Here is a 24,656-nt window from a genome sequence, read left to right as displayed (position 1 = left end):
AAGTGGATCTAAATTTATATCTGCGCATGAGGCCCTTAAAACCATAGGATGTCTTCTCTCAATCCCCAGGTGTAGACTTGCTCGCATGAAACAGAAAAATGTGAGGTTGATCGTTATTTAACATTTCCAGGCAATTTCCCTTATTTAATTATAGCAGGAAACTTCAAGGCTGCAAATAATCATTATATTATCAGGGGAAAAAGAGGGTCATAAATAAAATTCAGGTCATCACAAATTACAGGGCAGAGGACCTCTGTCAAAAGGTTTTTCAGGTAAAGGTAAATTTTTCAAGTAAATTGCCAGAGAAACCAAAGTTCACTAATATTAGCAGGCATGAATGTTGTTTTCTTATTAGTAATTCTCTTGATCATTTATAGTCTCAAAAACTCAACACCATACTCTGCTGCCCAGCTGTAATTACATCTGCATAGCAGTGTAAGTTTTCACAAGCCAACACTTATTTATTTGTTATTGCCTTACATTAAACCATTTTGATACGTTAATATAATATAACTCATTAGTTGGAGCTAATTGTACCATTTATTGAAAATAAACAGATAGCAGAACAATAAAATGGCTTCAGTGCTTGCCAGCAGTTGCTGTGTGAGAGTTAGTTTATCAGGCGTTTATTCTTGGGGTCTTTCAAACAGAAGTGGAGAAATAGAAAGCTTTGAATGTTCGTAATCAAGCACTACTGTATTATGCTGGGCAGATCTGCTGTTAATGAAACTAAATAACCTCAGTAGAGAACCAAGGAAGTGGCCAGGTGACTCATCTTTATAGAACAGGTTTTGAAAAACACCTACATCTGTGTTTCGTCCAAAAATGTAAACAGTCTCTTCAGCATAGTCGCATACGGAGGAAGGATCCTTATCATATCACTCTCTGAAAGATGGGAAGCCAGTTTGGACTTGATGCATTGCATTTCTTTAATGTGACAAATAAAAAAAACAATAGCATGAGCCTCTGGCGGTGTTTGGACTCTTTTGGGAGATATATTCACTTTTATAGGAAATGAACAAACCCAATGATTTGTAGATGTGCAATGCTGAAGAGTGTGATCCTGCTAGTGTATTATTTTTATGTCAAAATACATTTAATCAGAGCTGCAACTAAAATGTTTTTCCATTGTCAACTGCAGTTATTAATCTGGGGATTATCTTTTGGATTAATTGATTATTTAAGGGAAATCGTATTGATTTGAGGACGGCCCGTTCCTGTTTCAACATGTCAATGCCTCTGTGCACAGAGTAAAGTCCACAAAGCAATGCGTTGGTTGATGATTCCTACTAGAGGCATGAATCTTCTAATTCAGAAATGTCCACACCTCTACTGCCAACCCATAGTCAAGCGTTATAGAACTACATCAGTGCTGCAATGTCACTTATGCTTTTGTGGCTGAATGGGTGCAAATCCTTTCAGCCAGGTTCCAAAACTCTTTTGGAAAGCCTTCCCAGAGGAGTGGAGGATGTTATAGCAGCATATCAAAGGGAACTTGGGCTTTGGAGGAGCTTTGTGAAGTCTGAGAAAGAGAGCCTGCTTTTCAATCTAAAAGTGTGGCGTTTGAAAGACGTTGGCGTCTGCCAGGCAGGAAGGATCTAATGAAAATACATTGTCAAGTTTCATTATAGAAAATGTAGATTAGAGTAAACTCATGCTCGGGACTAGGATGTATTTCAAGATATATTTGACCATTCCTTTTCAAATCTATCTCTTGTGACTGTGAGTCCCCCGACTTCTGTGGAGTGCATTATTGCTGGAGTACCCCTTTAATGTCTCGTGGTTTTGGAATGACATGTCCAACAATCACATATCAGCATAATGTTCAGCTGTTCACGTAACACGTTTTGGCAGAGAAGAAATCCACACTCTCCATGCAACTCTAAATGCAGTTATCAGCAGCCCAGGGGAGCACACGATGTTCAAGACTGCACAGCTGTTTGGGTTATAGCACAGTCAGTGTGTGATGTGTACACTATATCAGAAGTGATGCCTTTTACACCTGAAACCAACAAGCAACCCCAAAATCATCCTGTGACTCCCTGTCAGTCCCAACAAGAGATAATCCCTGCTGTGTGAAGTGCTACTTCTTCTCATCTCTCCCTTCTCCCCTGCATACATCTCTATTTCCCTCTTTGCATGTGCTCCTTTCTCTTCGTTCTGGTTTCCTCCCTACTTTTTCTTCTACCGTTTTTTTTTATTTTTATTTTACTTTCTCTCTCTCTCTCTCTCTCTCTCTCTGTCTATCACTCTCTTTATCTCTGTCTCCTTGCTCTTTGTGTCTGTATTGATTTTGTGGCAGTGCACGCTCTACGCTTCTCGCCCTTTTTGATAGAGGGAGTGAGATGGAGTCGCTAGCTGCCAAATAAAATCAAAGTCTTTTTTTCCCCTCCCTTGGTCTTTTCCCTCGCTCAACTGCAACAAGCGCAAACTCCATCGGCTTTGAACTTGTGTGTGTGAAATGAGCTCAGTGTGCTCTGATTGTCAACCGATATCTGTCCCCCTTCTAGCTCGATGACGGCTCCCCATATCACTGTTTTCACCTCCCAGAATTCACTTTCAGATTGACCCTTTTTCTTATTTGTGTGACTGCCAAAAATGTACATCATTCCAATATGAATCTAACACAAAGGTATGTTAATTTACTTCATGGCATTTCTCCTTTTCCACATGTTCACAGACCTAAATATTCTCTTTTTGTCAAAGACTTTTGTCTACATTACAATGTAGAACATTTATATTCGATCGACGTTGAAGTTTAATGAGCCTTAAAAAAGAATTTATAAGTGCATCACACTGACTACAATTTAAAAAAAAGAATGCACTACATTAAAGGAAAGAAAACTGTTGCTATGGATATGATCCATCCATCCTTCCTTCCTGTTAATCTGGGTCATATTCTCATTGGCAGCACAGTAGCAACCTAGATTCCTTTTTTTTGTATTCCTCCACTAACTTCTTCCACACCTGGGGATCCCGAGGCACTTCCAGGCCAGCTGGGGGACCGACTGACTATATGGCACAATTACACTGAGCAGCCAGACCAACAGTGCGTCTCTCCCCAAGGAGGATTTGGATATTTTCCTCCACTTGTAACAAGAAAGTTTGATTAATTTCTTTTTTTTTTTTTTTTTACTTAAAACTGTGGCAGGCAGAGATTTAATTTTAAAATATATCTCATCAAATAAAATACAAATTCACGTGCGGGGCATTCGCCCCCTTCACTCACATGACATGCTGCTGAGAGGAATGGATGTGAGCGGCAAATTACTGCAGAAAATCAGCAAAACGGTCTCACGACTGGCAACGTCGTGGGATGTTTTGCATCAGTTTACGGATATGTTGCATGGATATGTTGCACGGATATGTTGCATGAGTGTAATGTGAAAGCGGGGCCATGTGTTGACTCTGCGATATGAGATTTGTCGTCCTCTGGGATTGTAATTTTCCTGATTTGGTGGCATAGTTTAGTCGGTTGTTTTCCTGGTATGAAGGGCTGCATTGCTGTGATCGTATTTGTTCCTTCTGAGTGCTGAGCAATAAAGCGTCTACTTGCTTAGTCATCACATCAATATTATTAATAAGGCTGGGTGTTGATTTTCAATACTTTTTTGGCCCCAGAATAGCAGCGAGTATCAGCCATTCTCGTATTCTATTAGATATTGTCCTCATTTAAATTACATTTTTAACTTTATTCTTGGCTGTTTACACAACATTGTACTTTTGAGAATGTTGCCTTCTTTTGGTAGATAACAAAAACTATTTTGTGGAAACAACCTTATCTGGCATTATCTTGCATTACAAGTTGACAGATTAATAAGTAAAGTAATGAAAACAATTTTCATTTTGTTATTGATTCCGGATTCAGCTATTGCATTGATACCAACATTTTTGTATTAATTTATTAATGATTATATTTATGATTAGTGCAAAGAGAGGAAGCTCCATCATGAAACCAAAAAATCTCAAATCTAAATGTCTACTTTTTGGTTTATTATTCCATTTTTCAAACAAGAAATAGCAAATGTAATTTAAAGTGCTGATGCAGTGTGTAATTTAATTTTAGGAGGACCTAAATAATACATTTTCTATGAATTTTAAAGTGATCTCGTACTCGTATAGTTTAACTTTAAAATGCTGGTTTTAAGTCCAGCGAACATCTTTGTTCTCTCCCATCATCAGATTTATAATGAAACTGCCAAATGGAAGAAGAACGACGTTTAAAAACGTATCTAAAGAGTGGTTACCTCTTAAAGTCTGAATGCATTTTTTATTTCCCCTGCCTCTTCTCTCTCCTCTCTTGCAGGGCGAGGGCTTGCATCTGGAGTACGAGATGAAGCTGACCAATGGCCAGTCTTTCTGGACGCAGCATTTCTCTGCAGATGAGTTTGGTAAGAGTGATTAGACAGAAAAAGAGAGATTATGGAAGGAATCGCTGATGGCAGAAGCCAACACCACTTAGCACGGCCAATAAAGCACACTGAACTGAACAAATTACAATAATGAAGGGACGGCTGGATGAATTAATGATGATAGATGAACTGAGAGGAATGGATGAAAAAAAGAAGAGGCCCAAGTAGCTCCTAAATGAATTATTCCTACATCTCCAGTGTGCTCTCTCTCCCCCACTCTCCTACTGCAGCTCTCTTTTTGTTTCTTAACTAATCCAATATCCTGATCATGTACCTGCCTCTCTGGACTTTTCACCATTTCCTTTTTTCTCTCTTCCTCGCCTTGATATCCTCTGAACCTCATTGACCCCTTTACTTTCTGGTTTTGATTCCATCTCCTCTCTCGTGCCTTCTTTTATCCTTTTTCCCTTCGTTTTTTTCTTTCTCATCAATTATTCTCTTTCCTCCCTCTACTTCCACCATCCCCTCTTCACAGGAATCTTGGAGACGGACATCACCTTCCTAGTCATCTTCTCCCTGGTGTTCATCCTCTCCTGCTACTTTGCCTGTAAGTACTGTCTTTTCCACTTATCTGTATCTCCCTTTTCTTCTATGAGCCGATTTATTCTGACTTTCAGAGCCCCAGCAGTCATTTAATGCCCCTTTCTTCAGATCTATTATAAAATCGACATGTTTTCTTGATGGGATAGAAGTAAGTTCTCATGTTACCTCTGATAAGTAAAGGGGGAGCATGCGCCTACTTTTTCCTCGGAGAAGGGGTTTGTCAGAACAAAGCAAGATCAGTATAAAAAGCAGGAGAGGGAGGATGGTGAGAGTGTGGTTTGGTTTTTGTGTGAAGGAGAACGGTTGAATGGAGAAGGTAGTAGCTTTAAGGTTAGTGAAGCGAGTTTGTCACATGAAGGTCACAGCTCAAATAACCCGAAGCAGCTCCGAACAAGAGCCCCAAGGAATGACTTACTTCTCAGTGAAGGATCTGTCATGCCTTAAGGTTTCCTTACATTCACTTCTTTCAAACTGTTTAAGGATTGACTCACTAAAATTCCAAGAAAACATATTTGTAGCGCATATTTGTAGCGCAGTATATGTGCGATGTCCACGTTAAAATGTCTAAACACGACTAAACCAAGTAGTATGTTATATATATATTTGTCGTGTTGTGTATTTACATTATTAGAAATATTTCCAACAATGGATAAATCTGTGATTTTATTAAAGATAACGGTGCATTTCATTTACCCTTTCTAGCTGCTCTAACTTCCGTGGAAACGCATTAAACACCATAATGAGGGAATAAGGAAGTCTGTGAGCCGCTGGATTTATTGCGATTATTCGTTGCCTTTTATGCACGTTCTATTGGCGAAGCTGTCGTCATAAAGTCCAAACATTCGGGTGAACCAAACGACCCTGAAGGATAACAGTGCCGGGCTACCCTACGATTAAATTAGCCACATGCCTCAACCTTACAGCAACAGCAGCTGTATGGGTGGTCGACTCATCTAATTGTACGTTTTATCGGTTCATCCTGTTGTGGCCTGTCTGCTCTCTTTGTGCTCGACCACTGACACTGACATATATATCTCCACACAGCTGAGAGACTGACAGGGGAAACACAGAAACACACATAAAAACACATAAAAACACACAGCAATGTAACATACCCTTTTCCGTCGCTTTGTAACAGACACTAATGACTGCTATATACCTTGAGCCTCATGACGCAGAGGGGCGGGACAAAGCGGGGCTGTTTGACCTAGGAATAAGAAAGGGCTGCACACCCTTATTGGCTGAGGGGTTTGACCCCCACGTTGGGCCCAAATGCTCTGCTGACCCTCAGAAGAGTCCCGACCAAAATAAGAAGATATGGGAAAATACAGTCTCTATAGATAGAGATGCCGCCACATGCTTCTGTGGGTCATAAGTGATGATTTAGAGGAATTATTTCTGTATCAGTCAATACATTGTTTTTCAGGATTTTTTTGCATATTGTACCTTCAGCAAGCAGCTTTTTGCTATGTCAAGATTTAGTGGAGGAACATCTACCTGAGCAGAGAATTAAATCGCTTTCCCTCCGTATGTTGTAATCAAAGCCTCTCCTTGCTTTGATTACAAAGCCGTGCCGGCCACACAGGCATGTGAGTGCATGTGAGCGTGCGACTAGCTAAGGGCTGCCACTCCACACTGCTCTCATACTCGCCCTCCGGTTCCTCCTCAGGTAAACGCGATTAAATCTCTAACCTTTTAAAGTCAAACAAAGCACATGCAAATAACAATGTTGAGTGTTGTACCAAAATAGCAAATCAGGCCTACAGGGAATTTTATTTCATTACTTCTACCAAAATGAAAACAATATTCATTCACAATGCCATAGAATGTGCAGTTTATGAAAGATGGTCAAATGTTTAAAAGGTTATAAAACTTTGAAGATGACAGAGTTTTTTTTTTTTTTCCGTTGAATGTCACCAATAGTGTATCTTTGAGGAAGTCCCAGGAGGATCCAGCAGTGTCTTGCTGGCCAAGCCTGTGGTTATACAGGCAGCTGTGTGTGTGTGTGTGTGTGTGTGTGTGTGTGTGTGTGTGTGTGTGTGTGTGTGTGTGTGTGTGTGTGTGTGTGTGTGTGTGTGTGTGTGTGTGTGTGTGTGTGTGTGTGTGTGTGTGTGTGTGTGAATGTTTATGACCCTTCCTCCCCCTGTAAATTTTTCCCCGGGCCACTTCTGTTTGCAGAAGTGTTTAGGTAATAAAATTGTCTTGTTAAATACGCATTAAAATATTTCCTCACAACTTCGGGAGAGAGTGGAGAAGATGTATATGGCCTCATCTAGAGACTGGTAAGATGGATGCGTACTAATGGTCGCGCTCCCCCTTTTATCTGGCCGTCTCCCTTGTTCTTTTCTTATGCCTCCGTGGCAGCAATTACAGGCCAGAGACGTTATGTTTTTGGGAGGTCTGTCCCATTCTCGTGAACCAATATCTCAGGAACGCATGAAGAGAGTGTCTTCAAATTTGGCATAAATGTCCACTAAGACGAACGATGACCTATACATTGTACATAAGAAGTGGACGTAGTCACTGTGACGTCACCCATTGGTTCATGGACTATGGTGTTGAAGCCTTGAGTTTGGCATTTTGGCCATCGCCATCTTGTGACACAAGAGTTGAGCTAAGTACAACAGAACGCTGTATAAGACATTTGAAGGCAACCAAAATGTTAGTATTAACTTTCAAGATGAGAATAGGGACAACGCCCAGACCGGATGTAGGTTGATAGTGAGCTGCTTCATTGTCTATTTTGCGGTACTCTAAATAGGACCATCATTTACTAAATGAACATCATGCTGTTCTGAAGAAGACTTGAAACTAGCAATTGAGGTTATAAACATATATTTACTGAGGTAGTCGACCCCTGCTGGCCATTAGAAACAATACAAGTTTAAGGCGTCTCAGCATTGGCTTCAATTTTCAGAACAGGAGGTTGCCTCCTGAGTATATTTTGGTGGTCAAATTTCAAGGTCACAGCAACTGCACATCTGCCCCATTCTCATCAATATCCTGATATCTCAGCTTTGCCTTGAGGGAATTTCTTCAAATTTTTCACAAACGTCCACATAGACTCAAGGATGAACTGACTAAAATGTGGTGGTCAGAGGTCACTGTGACTTTACAAAACGTCTTTCCTAACTCAAGAATGCATATGCTAATTATTTCACACAAATGTCGAATGGGATATAATTATTAAATGATGACATTTTGGACAGACATGGATATAAACGGCAACTTTAATGGTTGTCAGAGGCATACAACTACAAGGCCCTATTTATTTCTCCTCTGTCTCTCACTCTCTGCCTCTCTTGCTCTCCTTTGCCATCTGTTAGCATATCTCCATCCTTTTTATCTCTATCCACACACACGCGCACACGCACACACACTCACGCACGCATTCATGCATCTCATTCTTGTTTTTTTTCTCTCCCCTGCAGACAATCTGAAGGGAAGACAGCTTCTTCACACAACCTACAAAATGTTTATGACGGCGGCAGGTGTGGAGGGTGAGCGCTTCTGTCCCGAAAACACAGACACACACAAACCGTAACACACACTTTATGCCATAACACACATGCCCAAGAAAACAATGAGCTTCTCGCATGGCTGCTGCATCTTATACCTTAATCCCACCTTCAAGAGCCGAGATAGTATCGCCCTTATTAGCCTCTGAATAGGAACTTTTGCAAACATCTTCAGTGGATCCTGCTGTTAGTGACGAACCCCATCACTCTCCTCAACCTGTCCTCTGATTTTTTATCTTCCTCTCTTATCTCGCTTTCTTCCCTCTCGCTTGCTCGTCCCCTCTTCAAATCCATTCTCGATTGTCCTTCCCCCTCTGTATTCTCTGTTTCTCCCTCTCCTCCCACTTCTCTTAAGTCGTTTGCTCCCTTTTCATCTCCTTTTATCAACTCCTCTTCTTTTCTGTCTCGCTCCTCTACTCCCCATTTCTATCCTCTTCTCCTAAGTCTGCCCTTTCTCTTTCCTCATTATCATCTCCCTGTCTCCTCTCTACTTTACATCTTCTTTGTCACATCTCCATTTTTTCTACCTCGTCTCCTCTTCTTCTCCCTCGTTCTCCATGTCTCTCCTCGCTGTATCTCTTCTACTTGGCAGTGCTCAGCCTGCTGTTCCATTGTGTCTACTGGAGCCTGTATGCAAGAGATGGAGTTGGCAACGGAAGCCTGAAAATACTTGGTGAGTTTTTCCTCCTGCATCAGACTGACACTGCCTCTGCACTGGAAAATCACTCACTGCCCGAGCAGAATGAATGAGTGGACGATGATGGAGGTGTTCGGGTGAAGAAGTGCAATACCTGGTGTGTTGGACATAGGCAGGACCATGCATGATTCTGTGTGTGTGTGTGTGTGTGTGTGTGTGTGTGTGTGTGTGTGTGTGTGTGTGTGTGTGTGTGTGTGTGTGTGTGTGTGTGTGTGTGTGTGTGACGACCTGATTCTATCCCCTCTGATATTACAGAACCACAAGCTAATTACCCCCTCTGTCTTCTCTTTCTCCCTTTCTGTCTCACTCCTCTCTGTCCATCTCCAGGGAAATTACTGTTCTCAGTCAGTTTCTTGGTGTTCCTCCTGATGCTCATACTGTTGGGCAAAGGTTTCACTGTCACCAGGTGGGGGTTTGCACTTTTTTTTGCAGCTTACGTGTGTCTCTTCAAGTCTATGTGTGTCTCTTTTAATTCAAGCGTGTCACCTTGTCCAGGTGTGTTTATGCTGCTGCTGTCTCTCACTGCCAGGCCTCACTGTCACATTCAGTACAGTATGTCATGACAATGTTAAGTGTCAGGCAAATAGTCAGTTAGTACGCTGGGTGTGATGGTGCGTATAAACACCTGATGTGTCAGAGGAATGTGAGAGACAGCTGCTGCTGTGCTGTGAACTTTATTTTGTGTTTGTGTTTCTGTGTCAGCTGCAGGTTTACCTTTTGCCCTGTGAAGCCAACAATTCTTAGGTTTGATCGCTGTTTTCTGGCAAGGCTCATTGGAGATTTGCTTGGGGCAGGCATTATTTAAGATAATCTGCACAAGAGATGATTTACAAGTGATCTCAAGTTTTCCAATTCCAATTTGAAAGTCCAGTTATCAAACATGTCAGCTGTTCTTGAAATGTTAGATTTATTCTATCCCCAGATGTTGGTTTCTGACTCCGTTTTGTGCGAGAAACGGCAAAAGTAAATGGCAGTTCACAAGGTTTTGTGCTTTGATTCATAGTGAGTCATCCTCTTAACCCACTGGTCACAGTTTGAAGATTGGCCCTGCTTAGGGCTCAGTTGAATCTCTGTTAATATTTTCTGAAGACTGAACTCTTGTAGTGAAAACTGAGCTTGCAAGATTCAAGCTTGCTTTTTTTGACTTGAGGATTACATCCTCCTCTGGGTTCAGGAGATTCTCTGATCTTTCAGACTTATTAAACCCTTTTAAAACCCCGGTGAATGAACCTAAACTGCATCACCATCCAGCTAGAACCATGGCTGTTTATCTACAGTAACTGAGAGGTTGACAGTTTGGAAATAATCCAACAACTTTGAAATGTTTTCTCTGAAGTGCAGTGTTGAATTAGCCTCAGTAAAATGATGTTTAAGAAGTGCTCGTGGTATTTGTTGACTGCACATAAAGACGCATTCATTTCTGCTTTTGTGAGTGCGGATAGCTTTTTTTCAGAGCCTACTGCGAAGAAGTCTACAGCCATTTCATATTTATAAAGTTCAGAGCTGAGCACACAAGTCCTTTGGAGTGTGTAGTGTTGAATGTGGTGCAGCTTTTTAGATTAAGCTGTCTTTGCTTTGTGTGTAAAGCACTAAACATGTCACTCCCTCTGTCTGTGTATCTTTGAGGGTGTCTGTATTTGTTTCTTATCTTCCGCTCGTGTGTGATCTTTGTGTGTGTTTGTGTGACTGTTAATGTGTCAGGGCGAGGATCAGTCACAGTGGGTCGGTTAAGTTAAGCATCTACATGACGGTCTACACAATCACCTACGTCATCCTCTTCATCTACGAGGCAGAGGTAACACACACACACACACACACACACACACACACAGTACATTACACACACTGCGATGTAGTTAACCATGGGGTTACTGAGGTTATTCCCAAAGCCTAAGGTGACTCATTCAAACCCAAAGAAATGTAATTTACAGTAATTTAAAACGGAGAAAAGTTGCAAATCCACATTATTCAAATCCAAAATGTTGTTTTTTATAGTGGTTCTTATCAAAAGTGCTAAACAATGAATCAACGGTTTTGATAATCCATTGTCTCATTCCAAGTATTCACCAGTTTCAGCTTCTCAAATGTGAAGATGTGTTGCTTATATGTATTATATGGCTGTTTTCTATATTATATGATGTACATTTGGACTATTTGGATAGAACAAAAAATATGAAAACTTCAGCACAGGCTTTGGGAAATACAAAGAGAAACAACAGAGAATAATCAGCAGGCAAAATAATCAATAGCGACAGCATTCATTTCCACACCAACTACAGTGTCACTAAAAGCAAACTGCAGTTACTTTCTTCTTTTGTTTTAATTCAGACTCTAGTAAAACATGTGAACACTTCAGATGTGACTTGAAAGCAGCGTCTGTATTACGCCTCGGGTGACTGGTGACGTTTCTGACATGACGGTGCTCAAAACAGTTCTGCACTCGTATTATTGCTCTCTTTGGCTTTATTTTAATAATCTTATAAATATGCATGGGTGAGTCGAGCCCACACATCAACGTGGCCTGTAATGTTTTTTTTTTTCTGTCAAGTCACTTAATTACATTGATACATTGCTAATTCTGAAAGTTTATTGTTTAAAAAAAAGGGAACTCCTTAATAAGATACAAATGAATAGGAACAGTCAGGCAGCTCCAGACTACAAACATAACGTACAACCTTAGATAATACATCTTAGATCAATGACTGTTTCTTTAAGGTTTCCTGATTTCAAAGTAAGTCTTACTAATCAGTATTCTGAGAGATTTCGATTTCCACTCATTCAATTAATCATACTCTCCCATATGTCTATATAAAGAAGGAAACAGCTATGATGTTATAGCATGTAGCATATGAGTTTATGAATTAATTGCATATACGTCTGTGCATGCTGCAGAGGCTTCAGCACAGTCGGCCATAATGATGGTACATTTAGGTACAGGGGATTACAGTCTTTGAATACAGCCTATTAATGTGGCAATATAGCAGTGGAAGTATCCCTGCTATATTTAATGCTGGAGCCTATAGCCATTTCTCACACAGCAATATGTGGATCTGAAGCAGTGTAATTTATCTGCTGCCTGCCCCCCTGCACGGTCTCTGCTATTTAAGAGAGCAAAACTCAGGAGAGCTCCTGCTAAAAATACACCAAACTAGGTTACAATTGGAACTGATATAAAGAGTTAAAGAGTGTTCCTGGTACTGGGCCTGCAGTCACGGAATCTGCCAGGCTCAGGTTTGTTGGTTGGATCCAAATAAGCATTTCACCGAGCCATCAGAATAATGCATTATGTAGCAAGGGGTAACCCTGTATGGCCAACACTATCTAGTCACGGGACTGTGAATGCTATCTAGTGTCCGCAGATGCAAGCACAGGTGCCATATACAGACACACAAACACCCACAAACCTATGCACACACATACCGATGCCCTAGTTGTGGAGAAGAAGTGTCAATGTCAAAGACTCGCACAGAATACAACAAGCTGAGCTTTAGCTCGGTCATCGCAGTGCATCAGCCGAACCACGAGCAATCCATCTTAGTAATTAGGGCACACAGACTGCAATGTGTAGCCAAGCCAAAAGATGCTTCTTTTCTACTTTGTGTAAATGTTTAGGCTTGTTTAATGTGCGTGTCTTCATTTTGGCATACCTTCTCTTGTTCCCGTGCCAGTTCTTCGACCCAGGTGAAGTGCTGTACGCCTACGACAGCCCCGCAGGCTACGGACTGATGGGCCTGCAGCTGCTGGCCTACGTGTGGTTCTGCTACGCCGTGTTGGTCTCTCTGAAACGCTACCCTGAGAAACAGCCCTTCTACATCCCGTTCTTCACCACGTACACACTATGGTGAGACCGCCGCAGCTTCCCCCTCTCTGCCCTTCACTGAGGATAATAGCACCTGAGCAAGATTGCAGGCGTAGAAAAATACACATTTCTCTGTTTGAGGTCTCTTTAATTTGAATAATTTATGCCACGCTGTAAAAATGTGCACGGGATAGCTGATGCTTTACCGGTCCGGGAATGAAAAGTTGTTTATTTCAAACTACCCTTCTATGACATTGTGAGCCCAACCTCTGTGCACTACTACAGATAAGATAATTGTACTTGAGTGAATGATTGCTAGAGGAAAACATCTATTTTTACTCAGCTGATGAGGTCTCTTCTATTAGAATAATTTATGCTTCCATATATGTGTGCTAGATAGTTTAAAGCTTTGTACTGGAAAGTGGTTTTCCTTTTAAACAACCCAGAGAAAAACCCTTCTACATACATTAGTCTCTCTGCCCTTCACTCACGGGGTGTGATAGCATGAGTTTCAAATGAAGTGTGGACTACAAAGACTAATATTATCTCTGTATTTCTCTCTCATTGCTGCCACTATCTCCCGCCTCATTATCTATGTCGCTCCTCTCCTTACATGATTATCTTTCTGTGTGTTTTACATCTGTTTCTACTCTCCCTGCCTCTCTTTGTCTCCTCATCAAACTTGGTTCTCATCTTTTCTTTTAATGCGTTTTTTTTGTTATTCTAAATCTACTCACTTGTCTTCCTCAGGTTTTTCGCCGTGCCTGTTATGGCTTTGATCGCCAACTTTGGGATTCCTCGTTGGGCCCGGGAGAAGATCGTCAATGGCATTCAGCTCGGCATCCACCTCTACGCTCACATCGTCTTTCTCGTTCGTAACACACACACACACACACACACACACACACACACACACACACACACACACACACACACACACACACACACACACTCGCACTCATGCCGACTCTTGGACCTAAACACAGCTCACATTATTCAAGAGTCATTATTTCCACTGTCAGTCATACATTATTCACTGTCTTTGAGTCATCCTGGCTCATGCTGATTGTCTCTCCCACAGATCATTATCTACCTCTTTCTCACCTTCGACACATTGTTCTTTACTAATGGGCCGTACTGCTCACACAAATTTCCTTTTATGTACCTGCTCACTCTATTTCCCACTTCTCACTTGGACCGTATATGCAATGGCAATGTGTTTTACATATTTTATAGATAGAGTATATATGTAAGAATCAGCCGAGATCGTCATATATATTTGTCCCTTAGGCTATCACACGACCCTCAGCAGCCAATAAGAACTTCCCATATCATGTTCGGACGTCACAGATTGGGATCCTGCTGTCCAGTCCAAAAGCAGGCGAGGGGGCGGAGAGTTTCCCTCATCATGCCTATGGAAATGGCTCCTTCCTGGGAGACTCTCAACCCAACTTCACTGAACTCTTCTCCATCCAATCAGTGAGTCTAATTTTACATGTTTTTTTTTATGTATGCTTGATATCATAGTTGGAAGTTGTTGAAGCAGAAGACACCGAAGACTAAGTGCTATGAAGGAGATGATTGCGCAGAAACCGGTTAAAAAGCATCAGAGTGAGAATTGTAGCCCATCTCCTGTATGTGTGTCTTTACCTTTAAAACGTTTAAACGTCTCCCGACCATTTTGCTGTTCTTGCAATATGCAATGAGAGTCATCTAAGTTGGACACATTTTTTGATGCTTTTAAAGTACATCATCACTGTGACAAACCTAGCTTGAAATTAACTGCTGTCTCATCTAACAAAGATGCCTTGAATTAGAAGGTATCACTGTAACAATGCAGTTTGTTGGACATGTTTTTGAGAATTATATCTTGGTGGGAACTGCCGTCTCTTCGTGTGCTGACTGACAGTAAGCACAGCCTACCATAGCACACGCACTAATATGAAAACACTTGGGCACAAGGAAATAATTAATGAATAGAAACTTTGACAAGATCAAATTAAGGCGTTGTGTTTGCTGTGATGAATTGTCTAGCTCCGGTGACTTTCAAATCTGTGGACGTTGTTATTTCATAGTGCACAGAAATGAGTGACAGAAGAAGAGCTGTGAGTCTTCATCTACACTGATACAATCTGCAGACACGAGTAGGAATAATACAACACAAAGGAGCAACCCAAAGTTGACACAATGCATGACAAGGGCACAAAGTCATGACAAGGAAAGACACGTTTCAAGTTTTCATTGTATAAACATGTATTTGTATAAAATATTTAGAATTAAAACATCCAAGCTGGAGGGCAGGTTTTAGTAAATTTTTTGTAAATTAGAATTGCAATGATTGGTCAATTAGTCGATCAACAGAAAATTACACAATTAAAAGTACTGGTTAATCATATCAAGTAATGTTTCTTGTCATACATTATACAGAATGTATTTGTTTGTTTTGGACTGATGGTGAGACATACATTTGACCGTGAGCTCAATGAAATCTTTTACTGTGATTTTTGTCAAATCTTGCAGCCCTAGATTTTGCATACATTTGCCATATTGTGATATTGATATAAAAAGGGATTTCATGACATGTTAATAATGATCCCCCAGGCCTGCATGCAGACTTGACCATACAGTAAACACTAATACAGAGAGTCAGTTTGTGGAGAGAAACATAATTGAACTGGAGGTCAGTAAACTCAGTACATGTGGAACTTACTCCGACCACCACAGCATCATTGAGCTCCAGAGGAAGTTGTCAAAATGTGATGTATAGTATGGTGTTAATGACACTGTGTCTGCAAGGTCCACATGACAAAGTAACCTACATCCAGAGAATCAAAACAGGTCAAAGGTTAAAACCATCGCCTTCTTGCTTCCAGGAACCGGTGAAGACAGTGGAGGAGACAGTGGCCCGTAAAGGCCCCGAGGTGCCGAGGAACAGCGAGCAGAAGATCATCACCACTGCCGCCGACTTGACGGCGATTTTGCCCCTACCTCCGCCTCCGATACCCCCACGCCTGGCCACTCGCTCGCCCCCGCTACCGCCTCGACTCCCTTCCTTCACAGAGTATTTCAGTATGCAGAGCGGAGGAGGCAGCGGAGGAGGAGGAGGAGGGTTTGGAACGAAGGCATGAGAAGGACAGAGGGCAAGACAGAGGGAGTTGGGGGGAAGGCATGGAGAGAATGTGCAGAATGACAATACAACTTAAAGAAAAAGAGTGGAGATGAAGGTTTTAGTGACGCCGCGAAAAAAGATTTGGATGTACGAAGCAGAGAAATCATCCGAAAAGTGAATCCCTAAATGGTCCCTTTCCACCTGCGAATGGAAATAACCTGAACGGAAGAGTGAGGGGAAATGTCTGTGAGATAGGAGTGCTGAGCTTGTTAAAGAATAAAGAAGCAATAAATATTTGATGTTGACCAGTAAAAGGCACACAGGGAGAAAGATGACAAAGTGGATGTAGCCAGAGCAATAGGATGATAGCTGTGCACGGTGTGGAAATGAACAAAATTCTTGAAATACTTCTATTAAAAAATTCATGAGGCATTGATGGTCCGGAGGAGTTTGTAAATAGTTAAACTGGAGAGAGCTACCACTCTATATAGTTTTATTTCAAAAAAGGAAATTAGTTTTTATGTTTTTTTTTCCACAGTGTTAAATTCCAGTTGGTGCTGTGACCATCAAATAGAAAAAAAAATCTCATGCCATTTACATTTATTCAAGTCATGTTAAAAAAACTAAAACAAGGCCTTTTTTATGTTTGACACATTTTTATAAAGTATAGATATTATATGGAGTTTGTTGGGTTCGTTTATATTCTTATATGCCTTCATTGCAGCTGGTTATTCTGGATTGATATGCTGATGTGTAAATGTAAATGTCACGTTTACTGTGGGCACTTCTACGTACTCGTTAAACACGCATGTTTGTATCGTATTTTCTGTCAAAAAGCTGATATATGTAACTCCATGTCCATACAATATTTGCGTATTGTGTGTATTGAAATCTATACTTTTATAAATGCATACAATAGGCGTTAGTATATTTTTGACTGGATAAATTCTGTTAATTGTTATTCCAATCAAAACCGTGCGCTGTCTGAAACATGAAACCAGAAACCCGAGTGCAGAATATGCCTGGTCAAATGTCATTTCTGTGTATGTAGACGTTGGTGAATGTACTGATGCAATACAGCACAAGGACAGGGGTGATTTTCAAGTTACTGGAGTACTACAATACTTTTGTCAAATGTTCCTCTCTTTGGCTTTCAACTACAACATCCATGTGGAGTAGGGGACTACTTTTTCTAACTTAGTAACTTCATCCTCACCCCTGTCTAATACCTGAAACATGTATATTCGTTGGCTTTATCTCACTTTGACGTTCAAATCGTGCGAAAAGCTAAACAAATAATACTAGTTTTATATCCCCGTAACATTGAGCTATGACTAAAAAAAGCCTTTTACTGTAGATGAACTTTGAAAGCGGCAACACAACTGTACATTTAGTCTGTCCTGCATGGAGCACTTTAATGTTCCTGGTCTTAGTCTGTTTATTCGTGATGATGTCACCTTATAGGACTGCTTTGAAACCTGTATTCACACCACTTGGAGTAGTAATCATCAGCATACACCTGTAAATACAGTCTGAAAATGTAATTGACGGTCCGGACATTATAGGGAACATATCATGCTCAGTTTACGTCTAGATTCCTACAATTCAGAAACTAAACCGTGAAAGGGACACCAACAAATCCATTTTTTATCTCCACGGCGTTCATTTATTTCTGATTCGTAAAAATGGTGGACCTCGGTTTATAGTCCACAGATTTATCAATGGCAATCTTGCTGTAATGGAGTACTGTAGGGTGTTAGGACTGTGGTGTGTAACTTGTACGAGTGTAGTCAGAGGTGTAACTTAGTCTGTGAAACAGAATGACATGAATTAGAGTCGTTATTTCTGATTGTGTCCGGTATATATTTGGCATGTCTGCCATTTCGTCCGCTGTCGCCTGTTATAGTTGCCATGACTCGACTGAATAGACACCGCTTGACTCGACTAACTGACAGGCGTACTGATACTGTATCACTGCTTCAACCTTGTGCATATCGACATACGATTACAGGACGGAGACACTAAGTGCAGAGAACTTGACGAAAGGAGATTATGTATGCATGACAGAAAACAGCACAGCTTTTAGGTACTCAGAGCGATCTGGTTAAGAGCACATCACTGAAGCACTGTTTGAATGCATTTTAATGGTGTCAAATGACAATTCAAAATACGCTGTATATACATACACACTTTTTGCCAAAAATAATTAAAAATGTTTTTATTAGAGGGTTCATCTCGGTGTGTGTATTATTTGGTTCCTTGACTTGATAAGCATGAGTGTCTGTGTTCCAGTTAGGACAAGGTCACATGTCCAAAGGAGTTGATCTAATATCTGTAAATCATATTTAGAAACTGTTCTCATTACAAGACTCCATTAAAGTGAAACACCACAGGGACAGACTCCAGGGTGGCCAAAATTTGATGTCGGCTAGCTTAATTATTTCACAGTCCCTGCCAGTATTCCACTCTGACTGCTGAAGTGCAGATTTATAACAAACTGCACCCGTCTGTCTGGACTTGTTCTCCAGTAATGGTATACATTTGTAAATTACTTTCAGGCTAATCACGGACAGTCATTAGAGGAAAAATTCAAACCGCTTCCATTATTCTTTAACAATTTGCGATGTTCAGTTGGTAGGTTTGTTAAAATATTTGAGACTAACTGCTTTTCATCCGTATAGATGTGGCTATCAAATTTAATGCAACCCAATACAATAGCACAACAATATGGAAATGTCTTTGACTTTATTTGTGCTTCTGTTTTTTTGGTTTGTCCACCAAGATGACAAAATAATAAAACACCATAAAGTGTAATATAGTACAGCATTATAGAGCTTTTTCACTGCAGACACATTCGTCATGAAGGGTTTCTCCAGAAACCCCAAATTAAATTTAGGACTGTTTCTGAATGAAGTGGAACACAAGAAGCAGTATGGAATACAGAAGGACAGATGCTATACGGCTGCATTATGGTGAATGTAGGATCCAGTGTTTTTGGAGTTTGACCGAAACTACAGACTAAGACTCAGGATATTCTCCATCTGCTGCTTTGATGACCACTTTTTACATGTCCCCTTATCTAATGGAAGTGCAATACTCAATTGCTTCAGTATCTTTCATTTGTACCAGACAAGCATTTCCTTCTTGGGCATTGCATTTGGTTTGGCCAAACTTACTTAAAAAAAAGTAAAGCTTAAATCTCTTAGTTCTGTTCTACAAATATTATTTATTAATACATAACCTTTCATAAATGTCCTTTAACAGAATTGTTCTTGGCTTTTGCTGACACTGGAGCTTTTGAACTGTTTTTCCATTGAAGAAACGGATCAGTGTCTATAAGCCACAATCTGCAAGTGGCTCTTCGGAGGCATTTCAGCGACAACCAGGATGTTGTTCATATGGTGGATGTTGTGGATAACTCTTGTGCCCTCTCCTCTCTGTAGCCTTTGAGCAGCTGGTTGAGGAGTGTCAGTTCATTCTCTTTTTTCACAGGATAAAGTGGCGGGAAGGGGTTGCCTTTGTACTCCACGACGGCCATCTTAGCTCTGTCCAGGTTCTCTCTGTTGGGAATGCGCGCCATCCGTGTGTAGCCATTTGACTGAGTCTCAAACCGCGGAGCAAGGACCTTGAAGAGCTTTGGCACCAGATCCTTTTCCTGAAGAGAAGAAGCATGCTCAAAATAAAACAACAACCTCACAATAACTGTTTTACATGGAGTGACACAGCTTGTAACTTCACAAAGAGAGAGATCGCTGCAGACACATACCGTCAGCCAAAAACTGGCCATTTTCATCGCCTTCTCATCAGTGTCTCCCTTTTTGGCGTAGTCAACCAGCTGGAAAACGAGAAAACACACACGGTCAAGCCCATTGCGTGTGGAAGGACGGATAATAAAAATCAGAATGTATCGCATTTCAGATTGACTAAATATAAAAATACTAACATTAAGGACAATGCAATATTTCAGTTCAATATTTAGTCACGGTGGAATAAAGAAAAAGTGGGGAGCATCACAGCTCTGGAATAAAGCATGCAAACATGATTGGACTTGAAATAAACAACGTTTTGATATAAGCGCAAAACAGATTAAATTCAAACTCACTCAAATCAAACAGAAAACGCTGACCGTTTGTGTTCATGTTATGCTGCACTTACAATATTTGTATGTACATATTCAAATATGTTATATTATTTGAAGTACTCATTGATCGATATTATGTGGCGTGCACAATAACAATATTATATATACAGACACAATACAAATGTATTTATATTGCACAGTTGAGGTGGTTAAAGTGACCAAAGTGATTGAAGTGTTTATGTATTTTATTTTAATTGTATTTCTCATCCATTTAATGTTTCACATGTTTCTATTCGATTGTTGACTTTTCTTCTTTCCCCTCTAAAGTGTACAGACAACCCTTCAGCCAAATGATTTGTCTATTGATCCTTCACATCATCAATATTAAGGACTAACTATGTAGTTATGTCACTTTATGAATGGACAGCCACGTTAGCTAGCTAGCTAGCAGCATGAACAGTGCGTCGGTACCTTTTCGGCGTAGAAGCGGACTTCGTCTGCTCGGGCCGCCGTGGTTTCGATCCTCTCATGTCGGACCAGTCCTGTCAAAATGTTCCGCAGCATGTCGAGTCGGGACTGCGGACCGAGTCCCATCTTCCGGGCCACCCGGCCGTGGGAGATCAACATTTGCAACGTGAGGCGCATCTTGTCCGGTTAGAGTCGCCTGTTAGCGACAGACACACGGGGAAAAAACAAAGTAAATATATTGGAAGCGTAAACTGTCTTCAAACCTCCCTCTGCCTGTCTTTAGAACCAGTTATCTCAATGTAATTACAAATCCCGAGGTCAGTCAAGGCAGTACGAAGTTTGCAGTCTTTGACATTGGTGGTGCGTCGTCAAATATGTCCGACTTGACCGCAGCACTGTTGAGCGACAGTTCCACTAAACTCCGCAACCATAAAAGAACCACCGAAATAAAAAATCAAGATATTATTATTCAGATTATGTATATTATGTATATATATATATATATATATATATATATATATATATATATATATATATATATATATATATATATATATATATATATATATAAAAACAAAAAAAGGACAGGGGACAGTTTGGGTGTCTGTATATTTATGTGACGTTGTTTGTTTGGATTATTATTCTATACAAAGCGTGCAAATGTAGCTGTTAATGTGGAAAACAAGCTCATTGTCAGCTTGTCAAAGAAGACGGTGTTTCGGGGGGGGGGGGGGGGTAGAGGATTACAGGCATTTTGAAATCAACTTCACTCTAATTATCACAGGTCTTTAGTTATTATTAAGTTCATATTCCCCTAATTTAATTCTTCATGTGGGTTTGCCATGCAGATCAGAGTAACAGAGAAAGTGAGACACACACACAAATAATATACTAAACATATGCTCTTGTTTTATTTCACAATTCAGTTCAACAGGCAGAGTTTCATTGGAACAGGATTTTGCGGTGTAGAAACAGCTGTAGCACAGTAGCAGAGGTGTGATTGGACTGAATTCAGTAAGATGCCATGGTGCTCTGCAGCCAGTCTGTGAAAATACATGTCTGATGCAAGAGAGGGGGAAAAGGCATATTGCAAACGTTATATCACAAAAGGCCTTTAAGAATATTTCAGAGTCAAGAAATACAAAGCAATGATTGCTGTGGAAAGCTTCTTTTTCTTTATTTTTTACCTTGGCATAGACACCTGGGTGGTTCTTCTCTGCACAACCAAAGCCCCAGGACACAACACCCTGCAGCTCACCGTCACACACAACAGGACCACCAGAGTCACCCTGATAGTGGGTTAGCAAAGCAGTTTAACATATGACAGTGTTAAGTCTCAACTACGGGCTGCTGAAGGTACTACACGGGGCATAATACTCGGTGCCCTTCACAACAGCAGAGATACCCACCTGGCAGGAGTCCTTGCCACCTTCCACGTATCCGGCACAGAACATGGCCTCAGTGATCATGCCGGGGTAGGAGTGGTCACAGTCCTCTTCAGACAGGATGGGGATGTCCAGGCACTGCAGCCTGTTACTATCAGCAGCTGTGGAGATGTAGAACCATCAGACACAATGGCATGATTGATGGACAAATGTATCGTGAATAACAGGCAGTGTTTGATACTCACAGGAACTCATGGTCACACCCCACCCAGAGACTGTGCATGTGGTCCCAGCAGGAGCACAACTGGTGGGCAGAGCCACAGGCTTCACATACTGGTTGATGATTGCAGGTTTGCTCAGCTTGATCAGCATGATGTCATTGTTAACCAGCCAGGACTCGTAGTTTGGATGAGGGATCACGTGGGCAGCAGAAATGATCTGTTCATTGCCATCCATGAACCAACGGTTGTGATCGCCGAGGACAATGTCCATTTTGCTGAAAGAGAGAAACAAGTTGTGAGTGAGACGGAGAGATTGGAGAACGGGAGGGGTGGCTTTTGAGAAACTAGTGCTGCTTTTGTTGTTTTGTTGTTTGGGATATGATGTTCGAGGAGCACCCACGATTTGTAGCAGTGGGCAGCAGACACCACCCAGTTCTCGTTGACCAGGGAGCCACCACAGAAGTGGTAGCCGGAGTTCAGAGACACCTGATGGGGCTGAGAATTAGGCGCGCACTCATGCCCTCCAACAATCTTGTCATCCTCTGTGGCAACTTAAAAGACAATTAAGAATAGCTCTTCAAAGAATGAATAGTGTCTGTACAAAAAAAAGCATTCTGCGCTCGTTCCATACTTACACACAGCTCCAAGGAGCAGAACAAAGACCAGAGACCTCATGACTGATTGATGCCCCACGGAGATGCACAGATGCTCGACCCATGCCAGGTTTTTATTGAGCGCCTGAAACTATGGCGACTGACGAGAAACACGCCTGTTGCTGCTGACCAATCAAAACCCTAAAATAGTGCCGATGGGAAAACTTTGATATCCTGACTAAAGCGCTGCCAACATGGGGCTTTATAGTTTTAATGTGACTCTGGTTTAAAGGTTTTTGCTCAATCCTGTTACAAAAACACACCTTGACACGTAATATTTTAATTGGATCTGTTTGGACCTGGTTTAAGTACAGTATGTTATGTACATGTTGTAATCAGCGTTCTGACCTTGATTTGGCCCCAGAAGCAGTGCCGGGTGGAGTTTCTCTCACAAATTCACTGAGTGCCTCTGGCCTTCACAAAGAAAACTGCCACGAAAGCCACTATTTCAAAATGTATATATTTATGTATATTTATGTTTATTTTTTAAATATCTTTCTCTTAGTTTCAGTACAGTTCAGTTCAGCAATTTTAATGGTATGATTATGTGTCACGTTGTAAGAAAAATGTTGTCAAAGTGAAGTTAATAGATTATATGTAATGCATGATCTATTACGTATTGCATTATAAAACAATACAAATATACACTCAGATTAATCAAACAAATGGTTAATATTATTTGGAAAAATATTGCTATTTAGATTAGTATTTTAAATACTGTTGAATAAAAATATAATATAATTGGTTAAAAACCACAGTAATATTGGCTAAAATGCGGCACAGTGAGACAGTAATGGTTTCATATTCTGTGGGACGTTCTTTCTTACTTTGACTCATATTGTGCAGCTAAATATACTACACAGCCAGATTTCACACTATATACTCTAATATGATTACATGTGTCTCATTTTAAGTAAGACTGAGAAGTAAAGTAACTTCTAAGTCTGTATTTTTATTAGCTCCATCTCAGCTTTACATATCTATCAATGAAGCTATTTTCTGCTATTCACATTCTCTCACAATTAAACATACTTCTACTAATACTACTTAAACATTACTACACTGCTTTCAATTTTCCTATTTGTTCATCTGTTTTTCTAAATAATTCCTCTGGGGTGTTGTTTGCTTAATAGCCTGAACAAATTGTCTTAACTTGACATGACTCTCTCAAATTAATCTGTCTAGATTAGATAGAGACATTATATTTCATAGTGAAAGAAATGGTACAGAAGTAGTGCTAACATTTAGCCACAATTACTGTATGCATGTAATTAAAGGGTATTTTGAGATGCTATAAGTAGGAGCTACTGGTACTAATTACTACAGAAGTTTCATTTAGAGTTCTGTTCAAATTATTTTTTTCAACCATTTTAATTAACACCAGATGAAGTATTACATGCATTCAATTATGATATATCTAACAGGATTAACCCTTGATGTTACACAATATCAATAAAATTTCATTTTAATTTGTGTAAGAAAAACTTACTGCACTGGACAAATGTTTATTTGAGTTAATAAAAATAATTTTCATTCTAAACTATTCCATGTAACACAATAGCAGAGCAAGTCTGTCCTTTTTTTGTCAAAATACTGTATTTGTAAATATATGAAGAGTTAATTGTCTTGTTTATACTGTTCTGAAGAGCAGTAAACAGTGTGAAAAGTTTTTTTCAACTATTGTTTCAGGTGTAATGATGAACATTTCATTATGCAGGACAACGTGGGCAAACATTGAGAGAAACATAATTTGAGAGTCAAGATGCCAGA

General features: G+C 40.4%; 3 protein-coding genes across 3 annotated transcripts in view; 1 reads left to right on the top strand and 2 right to left on the bottom strand.

Moving 5' to 3' along the window:
• The window catches only part of tmem145 (transmembrane protein 145), a gene marked incomplete at its 3' end in the record, with an annotated part of 34,311 nt that extends 18,214 nt beyond the window's left edge, over positions 1-16,097 (top strand). The window contains exons 6-15 of the mRNA XM_079227727.1: positions 4,307-4,391; positions 4,888-4,959; positions 8,387-8,455; positions 9,066-9,146; positions 9,498-9,576; positions 10,872-10,965; positions 12,839-13,011; positions 13,720-13,840; positions 14,260-14,448; positions 15,843-16,097. Coding sequence (XP_079083853.1) covers positions 4,307-4,391; positions 4,888-4,959; positions 8,387-8,455; positions 9,066-9,146; positions 9,498-9,576; positions 10,872-10,965; positions 12,839-13,011; positions 13,720-13,840; positions 14,260-14,448; positions 15,843-16,097 — 1,218 coding nt within the window. The remainder of the gene's footprint in view (positions 1-4,306; positions 4,392-4,887; positions 4,960-8,386; positions 8,456-9,065; positions 9,147-9,497; positions 9,577-10,871; positions 10,966-12,838; positions 13,012-13,719; positions 13,841-14,259; positions 14,449-15,842) is intronic.
• A 2,293-nt stretch (positions 16,098-18,390) lies between these two features.
• On the bottom strand, positions 18,391-20,868 carry mrpl17 (mitochondrial ribosomal protein L17). The gene is made up of 3 exons (XM_079228096.1): positions 20,631-20,868; positions 19,845-19,913; positions 18,391-19,733 (listed from the first exon to the last, which is right to left on the bottom strand). The coding sequence occupies exons 1-3, from the start codon at positions 20,802-20,804 to the stop codon at positions 19,473-19,475; spliced, it is 504 nt and encodes a 167-aa protein (XP_079084222.1). The 5' UTR covers positions 20,805-20,868; the 3' UTR covers positions 18,391-19,472.
• A 770-nt stretch (positions 20,869-21,638) lies between these two features.
• LOC306744808 (trypsin-1-like) lies at positions 21,639-22,908 on the bottom strand (the record flags this gene model as incomplete). Its single annotated transcript, XM_079227495.1, has 6 exons — positions 21,639-21,686; positions 21,815-21,916; positions 22,037-22,173; positions 22,258-22,508; positions 22,634-22,784; positions 22,869-22,908. The coding sequence occupies 6 exons, from the start codon at positions 22,906-22,908 to the stop codon at positions 21,639-21,641; spliced, it is 729 nt and encodes a 242-aa protein (XP_079083621.1).
• Between the last annotated feature and the right edge of the window lie 1,748 nt (positions 22,909-24,656).

Source organism: Taurulus bubalis (assembly GCF_910589615.1).
Source record: "Taurulus bubalis genome assembly, chromosome: 12".
In the NCBI taxonomy this organism is placed as follows: Eukaryota; Metazoa; Chordata; class Actinopteri; order Perciformes; family Cottidae; genus Taurulus; species Taurulus bubalis.
Note: the sequence above shows the minus strand (reverse complement) of the source record. Positions and strands in the feature narration are given on the sequence as shown.

Coding starts and splice junctions, on each gene's coding strand:
- mrpl17 (XM_079228096.1), bottom strand. CDS start 20,804: ATGCGCCTCACGTTGCAAATGTTGATCTCCCACGGCCGGGTGGCCCGG. Junction 19,914..20,630: donor TCCGCTTCTACGCCGAAAAG/GTACCGACGCAC, acceptor CTCGTTTTCCAG/CTGGTTGACTACGCCAAAAA. Junction 19,734..19,844: donor TGGCCAGTTTTTGGCTGACG/GTATGTGTCTGC, acceptor TCTTCTCTTCAG/GAAAAGGATCTGGTGCCAAA.